We start from the raw sequence: 20,601 nt of genomic DNA, 5'->3' as shown, positions 1-20,601 counted from the left end.
TCAAAGTGTACAGACGGGCAAATCCAGTCAACCTCTTTTTTTATAAAATCACTAAACGACTCAAATTCCAACACGCATGCATTCAGAGTCACGTTCCTTACTTTCTTAACTAAAGACAGTTTCTATTAGTTTCATAAAAAAATAAATAAATTAATAAAGAATTAAATTAAAAAAATGATTAAAAACCAACAGCTCCAAAAACAACACTTCTGATTTAATGGCGGCTTGAAGTTGGAGAGTTTCTCCTCATGTGGTTGTGTTTGCAGGAGTTTTTATTCAAAGTATGATGATGCATGACTTTTTTTTAACGAGTCTAGGATGTAGCGTTGTTAACATTAATATTAACACAGTACTCTCTGTTTACTCTTCTGGAAAAGACTGAAGCATAAGGAAGCAGGACGTGTACTGCATAGGAGACAAGCAAGTGATCGTGTTACAAAATGAAAGACGAGACGAATGCAGGAACGCAGGCCTTCAAGATCATAACCTTTGTGTTTTTCCTCACTAACTTCCTTCTACCTCATACTTCATCTCACAGATTCCACAAAAACTTTTGCACATTTGTCAAATACTAACTACGAAAGCCAAACGACGGTTAGAGTTAATAATAATTCTGCAACCGATGTAAGGACTTTTGTTTGTTCTATATATTAAAATACGTATCTATAATATTTAGTTAAGTCTAAACATTAATATAAAGAGTTTGGAAGGGACTGTGACCCTTCAGCACATGGTTACCTGTTCCAGCTCTTCCTCTGCATATTTCTGCCTGCTGAGCTCGTTCACCGTTCCCTCCCGAAGCTCCCGCAGCCGCTGAGCCTCCTGCTTGGCAGAATTGATCTCGTCCCTGAGTTTCTGCTCCAGGTTTACCTTCTCCACCTCCACCGTGCGGTGCTCCTCCTGGGCGATTCGCAGCCTGAGCATCAAAACAGTTCATTCAGAGAAGCAGTTTGTACGGGACTCTTCGCTAGACAATCTAATTGCTTATTTTTAATTACTTAACCTACTTAATACTTATTTACTTTCCCTAATAACATCTTAATATATCTAATGACCTTTTTACAGTTTTGTTATGTTTATATAATATTTTATGTGTTAAAAATCTCCACGCTCTGTATCCAGGCTCCCCAATAAAGACAAAAATAAGCACACTGCAATTATATTACAGTATGTCTTCTGAGAGATGAGTGGAAGAAATAAATTATTAAAATGTTGAAGCTGTGTTCAAAGGTAAAAACAGGCCTGTACTCATTAGATAAACGTTGCTCGTATTTCGGAATATTCCCGATGACAAGAATTGCCAAAAGGTGAAAGAATTGAAATCACACACACACACACACACACACACACACACACACACACACACACACACACACACACACACACACACACATTTATTAAGTCTTTGTGTGTGTGTGTGTGGGGTGTGTATTTTATATGTTGCTACCTTTAAGAATTGCTTCGTTAAACATTTACTGTTGCACCTCTCACCTACAGATAAACAGTAACAGGAAGTACAAATAAACTAGTAAGAGAAGCTACTTGAGACTGCAACAGCACTCAAAGCTTTAGTGTATTCAGGTAAAAAGACACTGCTGGAAAAATTCTTCTTGATCAAGGTCTTATGTATCTAAAATGCACGTTGTACGGTTGCTAGGCTCCCAGCTGTCCTTGTTATTCCAGCCTCCAAAGCGGGTGTGAACCCTGTGACTGTAAAAACACGCCTGTGTGCTGGTGGGCGCCTTAGACAGAGGCCAGAGCAGGGAATCTCTCAGGATCCTGTTACACACTCACTCACACACACTATACTATTATCTTATATCTACATTTTCCTCATACACCTAAAATGTATTCAAGTTGAAGTTCGATGAATTGTAGATTTTTGCTCATGAAATGATTCGCCAGTCGTGTTTGATGCACATTCTTTTGAAACTTAGGGTAAGTGCAGTGTAGTGGTAGTTAGTGGTAGGTAGTGACAGCATATTGAAGCGCTTGACTGATTTCCACAACAGCCAATAGCATTCAAGATACACAAGCGTGTATCTAACCAATCTTATCAACAGCTTGACAACGTAGATAAACATGAAAAAAATGACGTTTAACAGGAGAATTTTCTTTAACATGACCTTCACCTTTGCCGCGCGTTTCTGGATTCATGGCATACGCTGTGGAGCCGAGGTCGAGTGTCAGTCTAGTCTCATGGTTACCACTAAGACACTAAAGGCTCTAACTGGTAGACATGATTCTATCACACACATTATTTCACTCTTACTTAGGGCCGGGCGATACGGCTGAAAACTGTATCACGATATCAGTGTTTCATATCGGTCGATATCGATAATTATTGATATTTTTAATGAGCCATTTAAAATAAGGACCAGGAGAAAAATATGTTACATTTAAACATTTTTATTTTAAATTTAACCTTCCTCTGATCAGAATCCCCTCAGTTATTAAGACAGAAATGTCGACAACCAGGAAACCTCCAATAATTCTAATGTAAACATAAGTCTAAAGTCACAATGAACACTTAACTATTATCTCTTAACTTTTAAGGTCCAAAATGAAAGAAAATGTAAGAAATGCTTAATAAAGTGTAATAAAATACTGCAAAGTGTTAAATATAAACAGAGAAACCTGAGAATTTAGTGCTAGGAAGTTCACTAGCTGTTCACCTTCTGCTGAATAAAGTGTTTTAAAATATGTGCAGTGTTTTGTAAACATAAATAAAACTGAGGTAGACTGAGATACATCTGTAATATAAAAAACAATCCTGATACACTACAGTAACATTGTCTGAAATATAAAACATGCAGAAATATAAAAAAGTAGCGGACTTTTCCTCTTTTATTTACAATCTCATTTTCTGCTCATCAGTCGCCGGTTACTGAAGAGGAATCCAGCAGACCACCACAAGACAATGACATGGTGCAACCAAACATGATACTGTTACTTGATTGGCTTTTACGTTACCAGGTTACCAGAGAGTGAGCGCCTTTGTTAATGCAACCAAACTCGCTTCGCAACCTCTGTTTTCTTCCGACGGAGAATAAAAAACATCGAACGTTTTACCGAACACATTTTTTATCGACATGGATCACGTGCCTATCGCGATACATATCGTTATCCTTTTACCGCCCAGCCCTACTCTTACTGACGGAGAAATCCTGAACGTCTATAGACAGAAATGCATTCTCCATCTGTCTGATGTAGGAACATTCACTACATTGAACAGCATAAGAAAAAAGGGAAAAATCTCTCTCACTGCCCATCCATCTATCTTCCAAATATACCATATTGGCATCCATGACAACAAGGGACAGAACCGAACGCAAATTCTGATTTCACAGCCGAGCATCAGACTTGAAGCTGTTAATTTGAAACAACATCCCAGATGATGCTCTCCAACAGACGTGGCCTCTTGAAACCATGACGGGATTAGCACATTTTCCAGGACTGCAGTGAACACGCCCAGGCTGCCCCTGAATACCTCTGCAATGCCTATAAAAAGTCGAGAGATAAAGCTGCCTCAGGAGAATGACCCTTGTCTGTATGACATACTGAGAACGCCTGGAAGGCATGTCTCATGACCGGGTTTGAGGCAGAAAATATTTCACTTGCACGTAAGTATGCAAGTACACAGATGAAATAACAGAAGAATATACAGTGAAAAAAAAAAAAAAAAAGGTGTGAATGCTTGTATGATTTAGATGTCGACCGGTGACTTGTTACTGCTCCGCCTGGTTAATCATTAGCAGAACAAGCAAACTGGCATTGATACTGTAGGTACTGAAACAAAGCTGTACTCAGAAATAATCTGATCGTTCATTTATTAGCTAGACCACCAGGCAGGTCAATTCTCTGATGTGTTGTTCAGCTCAAAGTTAAACCTAGCAGATTAGGCTAGGAAAAAAAAAAAAAAAAAGACTATGAAGAGCTAGATAAATGCATGAACACATACAAACTCCCAGACATGTAACAACATGATCTTGTGCCCTTGACAAAAGCCCTGTTCACACCTGGAATTAAAATCCACCCGAGTGATCTGATCACAGGAGAAGAGCTGAGATGTGTTATGAACAGACTGAATAAACAAAATCTGTCTGATTTTTTTTTTATCTGAATGAGCTCCATAAAAGGAATAGAGTGGCTTTTGTTGGTGTTTTAAAGCTACAAAAGCGTTCATTTAACTGCTATAACATGGTTGTGAAACTGTATAACATAAGTGTCGGTTGTTATTGAGTTATTGGACTTCACAAGAACAATGGACATGTTCTCTCTGTATATCTGAACACTTGGGGTTCAGCACAATAGAAGACTCCGATTCCTAAATTTTAACATTACTGCTCCAATTCTGGTGTATTTTGTGTTTCAGCAGGGGTAGAAATGTCATTTTTCATGCACTCAAAAACCCCTTGGCAATTTAACTGATGGAAATGAAATCAATTCTTCCTGCGTTTGATGTACTACCAGGTTTTACCAGTAACTGGTTTAAATAACCTATTTTAAATCACATTAAAATAAGAGCAAAGTTTGTGCTGAGCCGTGCGTTTGTCAGTTTTACTCCCTCAAAACGTCTTGCATGTTTCACAAATTTCTGACTGCGATAAATTCTTGGTTACGATGTAAACTACGTTTTTGTCTGAATGAAGCCGCCAGATAATCTGCAAGCGTGTTTCGGTTTACTCAGTTTCTCAGAGTGCAGTCATTATTTCTGGAGGAAACATACAGCTGTAAATGCCATACGGTCAGCGAAAAGCTTATGGGACATGAAAGTCCACGAAGGTGACACCCTGGAGTAATAAGATCCAAAAGGAGACCCGAGATGATTTCTAACACCTTATAATGCAAGAGGCTATGAACTTTGCCATTAATCATTCCGCCAAAGCAACACGCTCACGTTTAAGAGGACGCACACTTACTAGATGTGTCCAACAACTTCAAACACACAAAACAGGTTTATAGTTACTGCAGCCAGTTTTGTGTTTGCTATATGACAAACTTTTATTTAATCGTAAACTTTCCTGCAGCCTAGACATCCTTAAAAACTGGAAATTCTGTTTCTTTTATATAGAAATTTCAAAGCAGCAGTTCTCAAACCTTCTGTGGCCAAGGCTTTGGACTATGGATTAAACCCATTCAATTCAAGCAAACTACTGTATAGTTACTCTAACGATTGTGTTTATCACGAAGAAATATTTAATTTACTGGTGTAGAAAATACAACATATGATCGTTACACCTTGTACATGAAAATTCACTTACATTTACAAAACTCTGGCTCGCTCGTCTCTTAAACGATCCCTCTATTCTAATTCGGTCAAAAATCTTTTTTAACCTTAAAAGACTGTAGACTTTCTAGAGGAAACGGGTGTGTGTACGGTCGTACGTCACGTGCTGCTTCAACATTTACTTGCCTTTTTAATTTTTAACAATGCACTGAGATCATCCTGTTCCATAACATTATTATTTATTTCGCTTAAATCATTATTTAACACAAACGGTCTCGTCTACATCCTACACAAAAGAGGTTCAGACTTGAGTCGTTCTGGTAGATCGCAGGCATCGGCAGTAATTTTATACCAATTACAAACTCTCGAACTCAGTTTGGAAAAAGCTGACTAGATGTTTAATTTGTTGTGAATCTGTAAAAGTTTGTTCTATTATTCTTTGGCCTTTTCACTGCAAATAGTTTATTTATTATAAAATTTAAAATATTCACTTATTACCTGCAACAATTCAACAACAACAACAAAAAAACACATTCAAGCTCTTTTCTTACAATCTATTGATTAGTAGAGACCCGCATAAGAACTAAAGACACTTCATATCAACCTTTATGCATAAAAAAATATCTGTGCTCATTGTCTACGTGTTCGAGTCCCCCCCTTAATGTTGCATGCACATGTGTAATGTTTGTTTTTCTTTTTTTTTTTTTAAATAATTCTATGAATTCTTAATGTATGTGGATAAAACTTTAATGGAATTTTGGAACTATTTTTAATGTAATGTTACATCATCCATATAACTAGCCACTGATAGCTTTTAAACAGGAGACAAGGCAGAACATAATAATAATAATAATAATAATAATAATAATAATAATAATAATAATAATAATAATGGGACTTTGAAGAAGTATACACACAAGTGAAAGTGGGGGAAAAAAACAAAACATCGATTTCCCTTTAACTTAGTCAATCTTTTTCAACTCCGATTAGACATTTTATAATGCCATCTTTGTACCTGTAGCGTTAAAAAAAAATGAGAACTTACGTTTTTTTAATTCATTATAGAGCTCGTATGCTGCTGTATCAGAAATCTTCCTTTAAGTTAGGTTAAATCCAGTGGAGTCACCAAGCCCAGGGCACACACCTCTGTACGTCTTCTGTTTTATAGTAATTGAGTTATTAGTAGTTATTACTGAACGTTGCAGCTTTTCCTTTGCCGACACAGATGCTGACACCCTTACGATTGGATGAAACGCACACTGTTTCTAACTGAATCACTTCACTGCAAAATAAAATCTAATGTATAATAAAAAAAATCAGTCCAAAAAAAAAAAAATAATAATAATAAAAAAAGTCTATAATGTTTTTCCAAACTTAATATTTGCCATTTGTTACAGGATCCAATATCTCATACGTTCTCAGATTTTTCCCCCCGATACGTTTTCTCCAATTTATTTTTGCTGATATCTAATACAGATACTCAAGTACAATTTCTCAAAATGTTTTCTGAAATCCAATGCACCTTTAAGCTCCTTTAATTACACACCCTATTCATTTGCAAACATGAAGTTAGATTTATTAAAAATAAATAATGCACGTTTGATTTAAAAAGAAGCACGTTATAACTTTGCTTAACAATATACAATGTTTTTATATTTTATCTGCTATATTTGATATCCATTACCTTCTCTTATGTCAGTATCATGAAAAAAATGTTTTGTAATTTAATTTAGCATTTCAGTTTATTCGTCAGTGAATTATTTAAGGAATTTACATATAATTAAGAATGTGGGCTTTTAGAGACAGAGCACCAGAGAGAGAGAGAGCATGAAAGAGAGAGAGAGAGCATGAAAGATAGAGGACGAAAGAGAGAGAAAGAGCATGAGAGAGAGAGAAACAGAGAGAAAGAGCACGAAAGAGAGAGAGAGAAACAGAGATACACACAGAGAGAGCACAAAAGAGAGAGTTAGAGCATGAATTAGAGAGAGACAGAGAGAGAGAGAGCATGAAAGGGAGAGAGGGGGGGGGATTCGTTCAAGAACTGGTGTAAACAGTTTACTGATGTCTTCCTGCCATATCACATGGCCACTTCCTGACTCATCAAGGCATTTTCATGGCCTTGAAAAGAAGGTTTATCAGGGACCAGAGGATAAATAAGGTGTGTTATTTATTATACCCTGTTTATGATACTGATATTGATCTATGACACACTACAGCCACATTTATTGGGAGAAACCCTGTGATCTTAAATGCCACGTTTTTTTTTTTTTTTTAAAAGATCAGAGATATATCAAAGTCTGATGTCCATGACGCGTGTTTGTGGACGTGGATCATTGCAAAAACAATGGAGAATTCTGAGGACTTCAGAAAACGTTATTGATGCTCATCAGGCTGGAAAACTTCCTCTCTTTGGACTCGTCATATAGATTTGGTACAAGGAGGAAATTTAAGACCATTGGTACATTCACAGAAGTGGTCAAGAAACAAAGATCCCTCAAAAAGCAAGATATGTAACGGTCCGTTCGGTCAGAAATGAATACAGGGGAACCTCTAATCAACTAAAGGCCTTTTTTACTTTGGCTAATGTTAATGTTCAAGTCTGCCATCAGGTAAACACTGAACATCTTCGGTGTGCAGGGCATGGGCCTGGATTGCTGCATCTGAGCCAGGACAGTTCGCCATCATTGATGGAACAATGAATTCAGAATTCTACCAGTGAACTCTAAATGAAAATGGCAAGATTTATGAAGTCCATGAACTGAATCTCAAGAGAAAATGGGTCATAGACCAAGACAAAAAGCCCAAGCACCCAAGTCTTTGTACCAAAGAATAATTACAGAGGAACAAATATAAAGTTTTAGAATGTCTAACGTCCTGAGCTGAAACCAAAAGAAGGACCTGAAGCAGGCAATTCATATGAGGACACCCAGTAAAATCTGAGTGTTGAAGCTCTTCTGTTCACAGGAATGTGATACAATTCTTCTAAGCTGTTGTTCAGGACTGAAGTTACCAGAAACTCGACTTACAGTTATTGCTGCACGACGACACGTAAAAGTATGTGAAATTTGCTTTCAGAGTCTGTTGTAAGTCACAGATATGTAATGCTAGACCATTTTTTTCATTAATTAAATGAAGAAGAAGAATAATATTGTTTGCTCTTTTGTTTGATTGTGTTCACTAAGTTTACTTTTAGGACTTGCTTGAAAATCTGATAATGTTTTGGGTCACATTTATGCAGAAATCTTCTAAAGGGTTCAGAAACGTTCAGGCGACACTGTGTATGATAAGCAGTTGGTATACTGTACACCTAACCCACGTAGAAATCTACGAGATCAGCATTGAGTGTTTGACAGGAGGGTACAAATATACAGCGGACAGAACTAAAGAGCCACCACATCGCTTTCTGTATCTGAGGTGAATCGAGTCCCAGAGTGTCGTTATCTTTAAGGTACTGTACTCAAACGGCATTGTGGGTAAATGTTGGAAATAATTAACCAAGGTGAAAATATGTTGAGAGAAGTTTAAAATAAAATGTAATGGGTGGATTTTTTCTTTAAATCACTAGTCATTTCCATGTAGCTAAAGTCACTAGATTGTAGATGGTTGTAGTTTTAGGGGCTTTTTTTTTTACATCTGGACACTTCCTGCGTTTTCTGTGATCAGATAGCTATCCGATGGTAAAAAGACCAGGTCTAAATGCCCTCCGAAACGTTTTCGAGACGAATATAAATCCGTTCGTTCAAACCCCTTCAGGAGGTGGTCTGGGACGCATTTCAGATGAAACTGGACAGGTATAAATGAATGTGGTTGTTAAAGCCACATACGTCAGCGCTATACTCCTCCCAAACGGAAGTATGTCACTCGCAGGTGACTCACGAGTCGTGCATCGCGCCAGAAACAAATAACATGGACGAGACGCAGCTTTTGTTGGACACTTTCATCGCTCCAAAAGCTTTGAAAAACATATAGAAACAAAAGTATATTTAAGTATATATACCAAGGCGTGTTCCATTTCAATTACCCCTGAAATGAGGAAAAATATATTAGCATTTTGGGCGGGAGTAGAAAGATGGGATCGATATCCGATTGGCCGACACACGTTTATGTGGCCTAATGTAAATAGAACAGTTTTAACAAATCAGATAGCTATCGGATCAGAGACAACACAGGAAGTGACCAGGTGTAATAAAAAGGCCCTTAGAGTTTGACCTGCTCATGGTTGACCAGGTGACACTATTCACTTAAACAGAGACCTGGACCAACTAGTGAAATATACTGAACAATTCCACTTACTTTTGCTGGAGGTCATGAAGGCTCTGCTCAGCCCTCTGTAAACCTTCCAGGTCTTGCATCATCTTCCTCATGTGGTCTTTGGAGTAGCGGTTTTGGATATACGCAAACCAGCATCCACCCATACCGATAACTATCGACACCACCAGCATGAAGTCCTTTAAATGGTTGTGGCTGTTCACTGTATAGAAGAAAAATAAGTATGAAATAAAAGTTTTGGGGTAGCTGTGACGTTCTCGAGGTACTTCACCATCCGACTCGATTTATTTGTGTGTATATATTTAGATTTGATTATATATTTAGCGTTCCTTTCTGCATCACGTATCCCTTTTTTCTATTTAGGATTTTTTTTGTAAATTTAGACATGAAAAAAAAAAGTTTATAAAGAAACAATAATCTTCATAATAAAAAGATGACGCGTCCAATGTACGACACATACAGTGTATACATTATATACGCAGTATATAACACTTACATACGTACGTACATACTTACATTTTTTATTCAAATGCAATTTTTTTTTTTGTAAAAGAAACGCATCCCTAGGGCATAGTGTGTATTATTGTAAGCAATAATAAGGAATTTTCCCCTCATCAAATTATTTTTATTCATTTCAAGTAAGATTTAATGTTATATTAAGAAGCAATGGAGTTCAGAGAAGCTCAAGTAGACATTCGGAGGTGGTTTGACTTTCCTGTCACGGTCAGCTGGACTTCCTGCTGCACCTCGTTAAAGACCAAAGCAAGTGAAATAGGTCACGTATTCAGTCTGGTGACTGCATGAACAATATCCGCTGACATGCAGAAATAAAACCCAATGCACAAAGCGAGAGACTTTGGGTGTTAGTTAATCATGAAATACTGCTGTCACACACAGACTGCATTAGGAACCACAGCTGGGCCTTTTTACCTAACACACTCTTTCACAATAATACATGTCACATGCAGACCCTCAGCTTTTTATTCTTCTCCACCTTTTACCTCGGTTCTCTTTTATAAACACCAAATGCTCAGACCGGCTGCATTGTGTTCACGTAAAATATTCCAGAGACGCGATGAAAAGACGATGTTTATTTCTAAATCAGAATGGAGAAGTGCTTTGCATCCGTTCATGTGCGAGCCTGACTTTCCAAAAAAGAAAAGGAATATAATAATAATAATAATAATAATAATAATAATAATTGGATAAAATAAATAAATCAAAACCCTACGTCGGTTAAATAGAAATCTATCTAATGTTGGCTAAATGTTAGACAACCAAAATCAAACACTCGATTATAAAGTAGTGCTTTATACCAGTTACTTATTATAACAGCTCCTTTAAACCAGCCTGTGGGATCTACGATTTATTTATTTCTTTTTTACATTCTAGACCTTATGTGTTTGAGTGCCTCGTCAAACACAGCCGTTTATTTTTTTTGTTTTTTTTATTGGCCACCAATACATGCTCTGGTGACGTAGTAACGTATATGACATACATCTGAATTAAATTATAAAATGGCTGCTGAGCTCAACCTGTAATTTTCTCAAACAAACAAAGATGGAGAAAAACACTGACGAGGTCGGTCAAGATGTGAATAGTCAGTTATAATCATGTAAAATAACAAAAACCATCCCAAGTGACTCCATGTGCATTTAATCTCATCAGAACGAGGTCTTCCTATATGTAATATTGTAGTATAACATAATTAGGCTCGTTTGTTTCCCGGATATTGTGCCAGTCCCGTCTGATGTGAAGATGATAAGATCATAATCAAACAAGCTTCAGCATTCAGAGCTGTTTGGTTGCATCCTGCACTGTCTACAGAACAAAACAGACATGTTCTTAATAGAGGCAGAACATGGTCTCTGGTAATGAAATGCAAATGAAATACAATGAAAATAATGAATTGTAGGAGAGCGAGTGAGACAGAAACGCTCCAATCGTGCCTTGCAGCACAGCGTTTTAAACCTGAGGCGTGGCCGGAGAACAGAAAGTGAGACTGGAGCGCTTATCTGTTTCGGAGCGCCAGAGAGCTGTGCTTAGCATACAGAGCGATTCTCTCTTTGGCGCATCAGAGCTCGCGGACACGAGCCAGAAACGAGAAGCTTGTGAGATATTCCCAGAGCCGACGAGGCAAGACTCGTTGAGGTGTGGATCTATTGTTTTAGACGGACACAAAGTCTCGTCCGTTATAATTTTGCGCAGCTTTGTTTCCTTAGGATGTAAAATGAAAATGCCCCTCAGTGAGAAGCATGCAAATAAAGCAGAAAGGCAAGTTTGCAGTTAGGTTGTTTTGCATGACCAGACAGTCAGTGAATACGGTCATGCAAACCTTCACACAGAAAAGAAAACTACAGGAAGTCTACTGCATACCGAGTCTAATCTCATTTATGCAGAACGTACAGCTTTTTTTAAAAAAATTTTTCCCCCTTTCAATTCCTCTCTTGTTCTTAGTTTACAGCGATATGGACAAAGAAAACCAGAACTGATTACTGGTCAAAACCACAGCAATGGCGTGAGAATTTTAGCTTATTGCAAGACTTGAGAGCGCTGCCTTCTATATCAGACATATATCAGATATGTAGTGTTGAGTTTAAGGAAAAAGGAAAAAAAAGGAAGGAAGGACGGAAGGAAGGAGGGCTCTTACTCATTGGGGCTCCAAATAAAACAGTGTCCAAGGCCTTTAGCTGAAGTTTCTGAGTGTGACTGCGGTCCAGGATCTTCAGCACGGTCACAGTGAGAGTGGAGTTCTTCACAGCCAGACTGAGGAGAATATATAAAATAAAATAAAATAAAATAATTAAATAAGATAATTGCAGAGAATAAAAATATGGACTGTTTTACACGGCGAACATTTCCACATACACAGCTTTCATTAAAAGCAAGAGGCTTACTCCTGGAATTCATATCCACCCAATAACTTAATTTATAAACATTACCATTAACAAAACATGAGCCACTGACACTTTTTTTTAATAAATGAAATGTGACAATTAATCAACACCTCTTCACTGTAGAGGACTAAACATGTCTGTAATAACAAACATGAGCACCAACTTTACTGTAAAACTTTATGTTTAAGTTATGTTGAGTTCTCATAGGCACGTCTGCGATGTTTAATTCTGTTTGCTCGAACATAACGTGCTGCTACGTTAGAAATAAGGCGCCAGGCGTCATACCGAGGCATGGACGTTCCGTTGATGTTCATTTTGCGGAAAGCCTCCACGTACTGTTGGAGCTCCACATAGTTTTCCAGCCAATCCACCACTTCATCAACCGTCCAGTTATACACTGGGGAGTAAACAGAAACACAGGGTTACTATAGCAACAAACACGGCATCGTGTCGATAGAAGTGCAGTGCTCGAAAAATTGCTGATTCGTCACTGAAAAACAAGCTAAGAAGAAGAAAAAAAGAGACAGAAAACAAAAAATAATTAAGGCCTTAATATTAAAGCCATTAGGATGTTAATTGCAGTGATAATCATGACAGCTGAAATAATTACACCATCAAAAGTCTACTGGGAATGCTTCAGTGCATCAGTGCTCTAAGGGGTGATGATGTGATAGCAGTAAGCCAAAAAGGCGTGCATGTGTGCGCGCTCATTTTTGTTTGTTTTGCGCCTTCTAGGCTTATCTGTTCAGAAGAGCTGCATTGCAGGGTAAATGAGACGAGAGGAGAGAGGAAGAGAGACGAAGCCTTGGAGCTTCAGCACCAGGACAGAAGTATGACTGCAGTAAAACTTATCAGTATTTCAACGAGCTGTTGAAGGCTGGACCCTTTCCACACTTCTCTACGAGTATACTTCCTCACTTTGCCCTCTTTATCTTTTTAAATAAACACCTGATAAACACTTGCTGCTCAGAAGCATGTAAACAGTGGGCTGAATAATTATTTAAACGTTTAGGGAGGGAAAAAAAAAACAAATGAAAATGCAATATTACATCTATAAAGATCTAAAAGACTTGTATTAACTTTATTAAAATGACAACCTCTGGAAGCCCCGCCACCTTCCCACTGTTCACGTCATCTCGACTCATAGTAAAAAGAAAACGTTTATCTTTTTGATTGTGAAATAAAATACAAGTTTATGTTTCTCTTAGCCATCACAGTCAAGTACAGACACACACACACAGACAGACAGACAGACAGACACACTCACACACAGACAGACAGACAGACACACTCACACACAGACAGACAGACACACTCACACACACACAGACAGACAGACAGACACACACACACACACACACACACACACACACACACACACACGATAAACTACTGCTTTTTTTGTTGGTTAAACTTTCTGTAGCATTCCAAATAGTCTCTAGCAATCTAGAAAAAAAAATGGATCTAAAGATATTAAACCAGTCTCAAGTTTTAATTGTTTTCCTCTGTCAGGATCCCACAAAGTCCCATGTTTGGAAAGCCGCTCCAGACTGCACAGCTGTGAACGTTAGATTATTCAGGACGGCTAAATCTCTATTGCAATTTGTTTAAGACAAAGGTAAATCATGGAGGAACTACAGCACCTTCTCATAACGTGAAGAAGCAAGAAAACAACAGACATAAAACTCAGCTCAATATGTTAATCACTAGAATATAGCCTCATATAGTCTACGTAAAAACAACAGCTCTTAGGCAGCATGCTTTATATGACTGCTGTTTAAACCGGAAATATAAACAGATCTCAGTAAACTGCTCTGTGATTTTGTTTGTTGTTTGAGAAAAATCAAGATAATTTTTTTCCACCAACAATTATTCATTTAAACAAAAGCTACACTCATATTCGTGGTACAGATAGGAATAAAGTACCAGGAATAATCACCAAGGTGCTTTCGCCAACACAAACAATCCAAAGTATGAGTTCATGGTGAAATATGCAAAATTATGCAAATTGAAAATGATTCCATGTAGTGAAAGTAAAACAGGACAGAAAATAAAAAGGTAAGTAAAGGTGACTCAGCACATCCATCTCTCTCTCTACTGATCGCAAAGAAGACAAAATCTATCAGTGCATGACAAGGAAACACTTTCACAAACGCAGCATGAATGCAACTCTAACAGAACTACATTGGATTAGGATGGATTGAGATGGATAGAAAATCTAACGAAAGAAAGCAGGAAACTCAAAACAAAATGAATGGAATAAAAAAAAAAAATACAATGAAAGGACCTGGATAAGTAAATAATCCAGTTAACAAAAAAAATCAAATAAAGACATCTATTGATGTTGAAATGAAATGAAAAGTGATGTTGAATGAAATGAAGAATTAAAAACAAAATACGACAAACAAAATAAAATTAAATGAAATACATCAATGAAGAATTACAGGGGAAAAAAATATGTAAACGTAAAATTAAAATAAATAAATAAATACAAAGACATGCATGGTAGGTTAATTGGCATCTCTGGAAAATTGTCCGTAGTGGTTGAATGCGTGAGTGTACGAGTGTGTGTGTGTGCCCTGCGATGGGTTGGCACTCCATCCAATGTGTATCCTGCCTTGATGCCCGATGACGCCTGAGATAGGCACAGACTCCCCGTGACCCGAGGTAGTTCGGATAAAGCGGTAGAAAATGAGTGAGTGAGAGTGAGAATAATAAAAAAAAAAAATAAAATGAAAAAAAAAAAGATGAAAGGCATTTAAAAACCATAAAAACAAACAATAATTAAAAAAAAATAAATGAAAAGAAATGTAAAAAAAATGATGCATACCTTTTGAGCTCTTCCATGCATTCCACAGATCCTCCACACTGATAAACTGATCATCGCCATGAAAAGTGTTGTGCTTGGCTTTGGGGTCGTGGTAGTTCAGGTCCTCTCTCAAAAACTGTGGGATGAGAACCAGAAGTTCATTAAATTCAAGAGGTAGAAATGATTCACATTAACGTCATGTCTAAAAGACCTCCAAAATCCATGGACCATCCTGGTCCTATTAAAACACTAAGATTACAAAGCTAAGTTATAAAGTTGCTGAGCATTGTAGTTAAAGGGAAAAAAGCCCTTCGGTCATTTCGTTGCACCACTCAGTCTGTACTTGTTGGTTATCTACGAAGACAATGGGACAAACCGGTTAGGCGAAACGTTAAAATTCTACAAACTCAGACAGTATCAGGAACGGCAGCTTAGCAAAGACTCAAAATACCGATCATTTGAAACCATTTATAATATTTTTTGTTTGTTTTTGCCATAAAAATATTTTTAAAATAAAATACAATTTAATACTATGTATAAAATACTATTTAATACCATATAAAATACTATTATTTATAGTAAATACTATCTATACTTATAAATTAAAAGTCTTTCATTCGTCATCTGAAATCTACTTTCATCTTTCTATCAGTAGATCTATTTATAATGTAATATTTAAAACAGCACAATAAAAGTTTCCAAATAAGCTGAACAGTAATAATAATAATAAGGCTCAGTAGGATTGGTCGGAGGAAACGTTTGTGTGCAGCCTGCAGTTGCGAAAATCTCAAATTGCGTCCTTTTTCCTGCTGTCACTTCCTGCAGCTTTGTGTTGTCTGCTAGGTAAGCTACTGAACTAAATAATAATAAACTGAGTGGTCACTATGGTAGTGTCATAAAATATGTTGTGTAGCATCACACACAAAAAAATCATGGCAACAGATATGTTTTTTGTTACTGAACACGAAGCGAGCGCAAGTGAAGGAAGTGAAGAGCCACATAAAAACCTTGTCACTAGAAAGCAAAAGCAGGTCTTGTGCACAGATGGGGAAACGCTGGCTTAAGTAAGACAACACTCCTTCACAGCATACTGCTCGAATGACGAGAAGCCAGAGGAGATGCTGGACTTTCACTAGGCATTCAGATCAGGTGGCTCAACACACCAAAGGAAAGCCATCGGGGGGGGTCTGGATGAGGTTTGGATTTCCCAGACGGTGCAGACATGGCGGATGTTTTCTACTACGAGGTTTCCTGTGGCTTTTTTTAGACAAGCCGGTGTCCTCGAGGTACAATGCTCACCGTCACTGAGCTCACCATTTCAGAAAGAAAATTTGGTACCGTAAAAAGCCCATAAATTCATAAAAAAATAACAAAAATGTTCATATCATGCCCCATAGATTAGATTTTGTGCTCCATGAAGTCTGTGCACTTGACCTTCTAAGGGGATTTGTGGGCGTGGCTATATGCAAATGAGGGAATGCACTTTGAACTTCACAGGTGAGCAAAATATTCACACGAGTACAAAAAAAAGGGTTGTAAATTGACTTTTTTGTATTGAATCTTGTGTAAATGTCTTTTACATCAAAACATCTTAAACCTATTTACTTCAGTGGGAGTAAATTTTGTGGTTAGCATACAACAAAAATCCAACTGAAAACGTTTTATAAAACAACTGTTTAAATACAAGCTGAGTGTCTATTTATTTCATCTCGATCAGCAAATGACTGAATAATTGTTAGTTTATTTAAACCTTTCATGCAGGATACAAAGCAAATAGAGCATGTGATAAGATCCAGGTGAGAAATATGGATCACTTCAGAATGAGCAAAATAAGCTACGTTATTGAGTGTGTTGTGAAAGTGCATGAAAGCGTATAGGTTCAATTAAAACATTTAAAAGAAATATACGACGTGTATATTTAAAAAAAAAAAAAATAGCAACCTGGCATGATTGGAATCTGCTTTAAAAAAATTTAGGATTGACATTGACTAAAACATTATCCACTTGTTGTCATGGATTAGCACTAACACTCTCGAGTCAGGTACCTCTAGAAGATGTTTATGACCTGATGTCATATCAAGTGGCGAAATGATGCTAAGCATTAACCTAGCATTGATGCAAGGACCAGACGTTTATAACAACGTTTACGTTACAGAGAAGTGGAAAACACACTGGCTCACAACACTGACTATTTTGTTCGTCATAAGCACATTTAAATCATATGTTTTTTTGTTTGTTTGTTTTTGGCGACATGCGAGTGCATTTCATGGTACTGAATAACAGAAAGCTAGCTAAAGATGTCAATTACAGGCAGGTACCATGGGGTTACTTCTACAGCTACTTTTTTTATAAGTTACATGTACATGGTAATCCAAAAAAGACAAGAACGCTAAAGAGGCTAACAGTGAAAACTGTGACAAGGATGCTGTAACGGTCATGGAGTATCTCTTAAAGTGTTCTGCATCTTCACTGGAAGAGTAGCAGGGATCTCTAACCTAGTAGCTGAAAGCAAAGTCTTTAACCTGAAATATGTATAGAATTCGTCTCGTGATGGTAAAACCCATGTAGTACCGCAGCGCTATTTTTAGGTTTATTATAACCACTTTCTACAGAAATGTCATCCTCTGACCAAAACAGGAAGGAAGGAAGAGGAGGAAGGAAGGAAAGCAGAGCAAAGATATAAAACAGAATAACGGGTCCTCCCTCGTATAAACACTGAACATGGACCAAAAGCGATGAATAATTTAGTAAAACACCTCTGCCTTATTTTGTAGCAACTGCATTAGGATTTTAGCAGAGCAGACTACTTTTAAGGGAAGTACTAACCCCATCTGTCTCCGCGACGTCCACGTTCCCGTTAGCGTCGTCGTCCATCTGCTTGTGAATGCTCCGGATGGCCTCGAAACTGAGGATAGCGTTTTCGTCTTGGCACAGGGGCTCATCGATGCGGCACAGTTCTGCAAGGAGGACAGACGGCAGGGGTGAAGAAATAAAACAAAACCAGGCTGAAGGTTTTCTAACCAGCATTTGATTGTGCAAAACATCGTTCAATGTTTAATCGATGGAGGTAAATCCAACACCTTTATAATGCAAAATGGTCTTTCTGGGCCAACGAGTAATGAAACACCGCTGACTGATTACTCATGATAGCCGAGTGACCATTGTTTATGATGACAATGGATGATTGTGTTTGTGCATAAGGGATGATAAGCCTGTCTCAAAATGTCATCCATGGGGAAGAAACCCTGAGAGGAAGCGGACACAAAAGTAGCGATACATTCAGATTTGATGTATGATACTAGATTAAGGTCTCAGAATATTTAAAACTAAACCTGAATTAAGAGAATAGAAGAAGCCTTTTATTATCGCCACATATACATTACAGCACAGTGGAATACTTTTCTTCACATACCCCAACTGAGGTGGTTGGGGTCAGAGTGCTGGGGCAGCTATGATACAGCACCCCTGGAGCAGGGAGGGATGAGGGCCTAAGTCAAGGGCCCAGCAGTGGCATAGTCAACATAATGTATTTATGTATGCATGTTTTAGTCGGCTAAAATGATCGCCTCATTATTGATCCCTTCATCATTGGAGGGCTGGCATCCTTTGAAAAGCTACTGAAGACCTCTTTTACTGTTTTAATTGTTACTGTAACTGTAAACATAGTTGTTGATATCTGGATTGAGAACGATCAGCATGCTCTCTAGATTTTAACTCCACTGCATATTCAGATAGGAAACTGTGTAATTAATTACATGCATATTAATAGAGTGATTATTTCTCTGATATGAATCGCACACTCGAGATGCACAAAGTCTAAATTTTGCATCATGCTACAATACACTGTTAAACAAAAGGGAGTCCATTTCTCTTCCAGATGGAATAGACGGATAGAAAATAAAACACTAAACACAGACAACTGGTAAATGTGTTGGAAAAATCCTCGATGTAATCATTAAAGTCACGGTTTGATCGCAGCAAATGATTTCACTACGTAGTTTTTAGTGAGTGGAATCATTGGGCTGTTCGAGTGAGCACATCCACGATCATCGTTCGAGTATCCGTGTGTTCTAAAGAGTCACATGGAAATAGGGGTCTGGTAGTTGAACTCTAAACAACTCGCACAACAAACAGCAAAAGACGGCTAAATATAGGCTCAGCCATGGTATTAACTTAAACTAGGCATCTCCTATTTTTAGATGGTAAATCTTTACAGCTGTTTTATAACCATGCGAGCCTATGCAGACCATCATAAATTAGTGTCACTCTGAAGTCACTCGCTTCGGGGGGAAGAGAAGAAAGAGCTTTAAATAAAAACTTAAAACATATTTTTTTTTAACTAAAGTTTTTAATGTTCATGACATAAAATTAACCAACATGACTGACATCCTCAAAGCTCAGAATGATCTCTAATAAACCACCATCAAATCATGAGCTTAAATTAGTTGTTGGTGGCACGTAAGGAACAAAACGCTTCAAGGGCGTCTTAGAACGGCATGTTCCCGGGGTGTTTTATTTCTCTTATACCACAACTGGTTAAAATGTTTCATCACTTTGTTGAAGTTAATAATAAAAGAATGGCACTGAGAAACAAACAAAAAAAAAGAAAAAAAGAGTGAAGTTGAGACTCATAATGCATTCTATAAATGTTAACCTAAAACCTTCACTTCCTTCACCATCTCAACATCCTTGTTTTTTTTCCCTTTGTAAATATTACGAATAACACATTTCTTAACCGGTTTATTATTATTTTCGTGTGCAATTGCACTGCAGCTGCACTGCTGTCAGACCTTTAACATGGTGAATTCAAGAGCACCGAGACACAAACAAAGTTAAGCTCATTTTGGATTAAAGGGCATCTCGTGTTATTGGTGGCTCTCTGACCGGTCACTGTTATGGAATAAGCAGCAGTTGGATTTCCCTGGATTTCCTGGGGCATGAAGGCCAGCGCTCAGATCGGAAATAGACCAAGTTCTCCGTTGGGTGTGTACTGTGAAGCACAGCTGACATTATGCTGCTCACAGGAACGTGACCACGAGGGATCGGAAAGCACTCGAACACCTAGCCGGAGCAAGCTACTCGAGCGGATCACACTCGAGGTGTGACACGGTAGCAGTTAAATAACTAGTCATGTGCTAGAGCGCAGGACAAGGTGCTTCAAGTCAGCAAAAAGTGCACAGTACATATTTTTGGTCCACACACACACACACATTATATATATATACATACATACATATCTTAAATGTATAAAACAGTCAAATTTGACCTTTAAATACATTTATTTTTACTCCTTAAACCCATTCATGCACACATTGTTGTATTGTACGCATGCTCATGAAGCTCCATCCCAGGACCTACCGTGTCCTAGGTGTTTTAAAGTACCTGACCAACAATCA

The 20,601-nt window shown here is 37.7% G+C and overlaps 1 protein-coding gene across 5 annotated transcripts in view; it reads right to left on the bottom strand.

The window, feature by feature from the left end:
• stim1a (stromal interaction molecule 1a) overlaps positions 1-20,601 on the bottom strand; it is a 42,431-nt gene that overhangs the window by 8,029 nt on the left and 13,801 nt on the right. For all 5 annotated transcript variants that reach the window (XM_027150583.2, XM_027150588.2, XM_027150589.2 and 2 more), the window contains exons 3-8: positions 18,032-18,162; positions 15,227-15,341; positions 12,682-12,793; positions 12,150-12,265; positions 9,524-9,701; positions 739-916 (exon numbers count right to left, since the gene is read on the bottom strand). In XM_027150583.2, the coding sequence (XP_027006384.1) occupies positions 739-916; positions 9,524-9,701; positions 12,150-12,265; positions 12,682-12,793; positions 15,227-15,341; positions 18,032-18,162 (830 nt within the window). The remainder of the gene's footprint in view (positions 1-738; positions 917-9,523; positions 9,702-12,149; positions 12,266-12,681; positions 12,794-15,226; positions 15,342-18,031; positions 18,163-20,601) is intronic.

The sequence above is a fragment of the Tachysurus fulvidraco genome, chromosome 11 (genome assembly GCF_022655615.1).
Source record: "Tachysurus fulvidraco isolate hzauxx_2018 chromosome 11, HZAU_PFXX_2.0, whole genome shotgun sequence".
NCBI lineage: Eukaryota > Metazoa > Chordata > Actinopteri > Siluriformes > Bagridae > Tachysurus > Tachysurus fulvidraco.
Note: the sequence above shows the minus strand (reverse complement) of the source record. Positions and strands in the feature narration are given on the sequence as shown.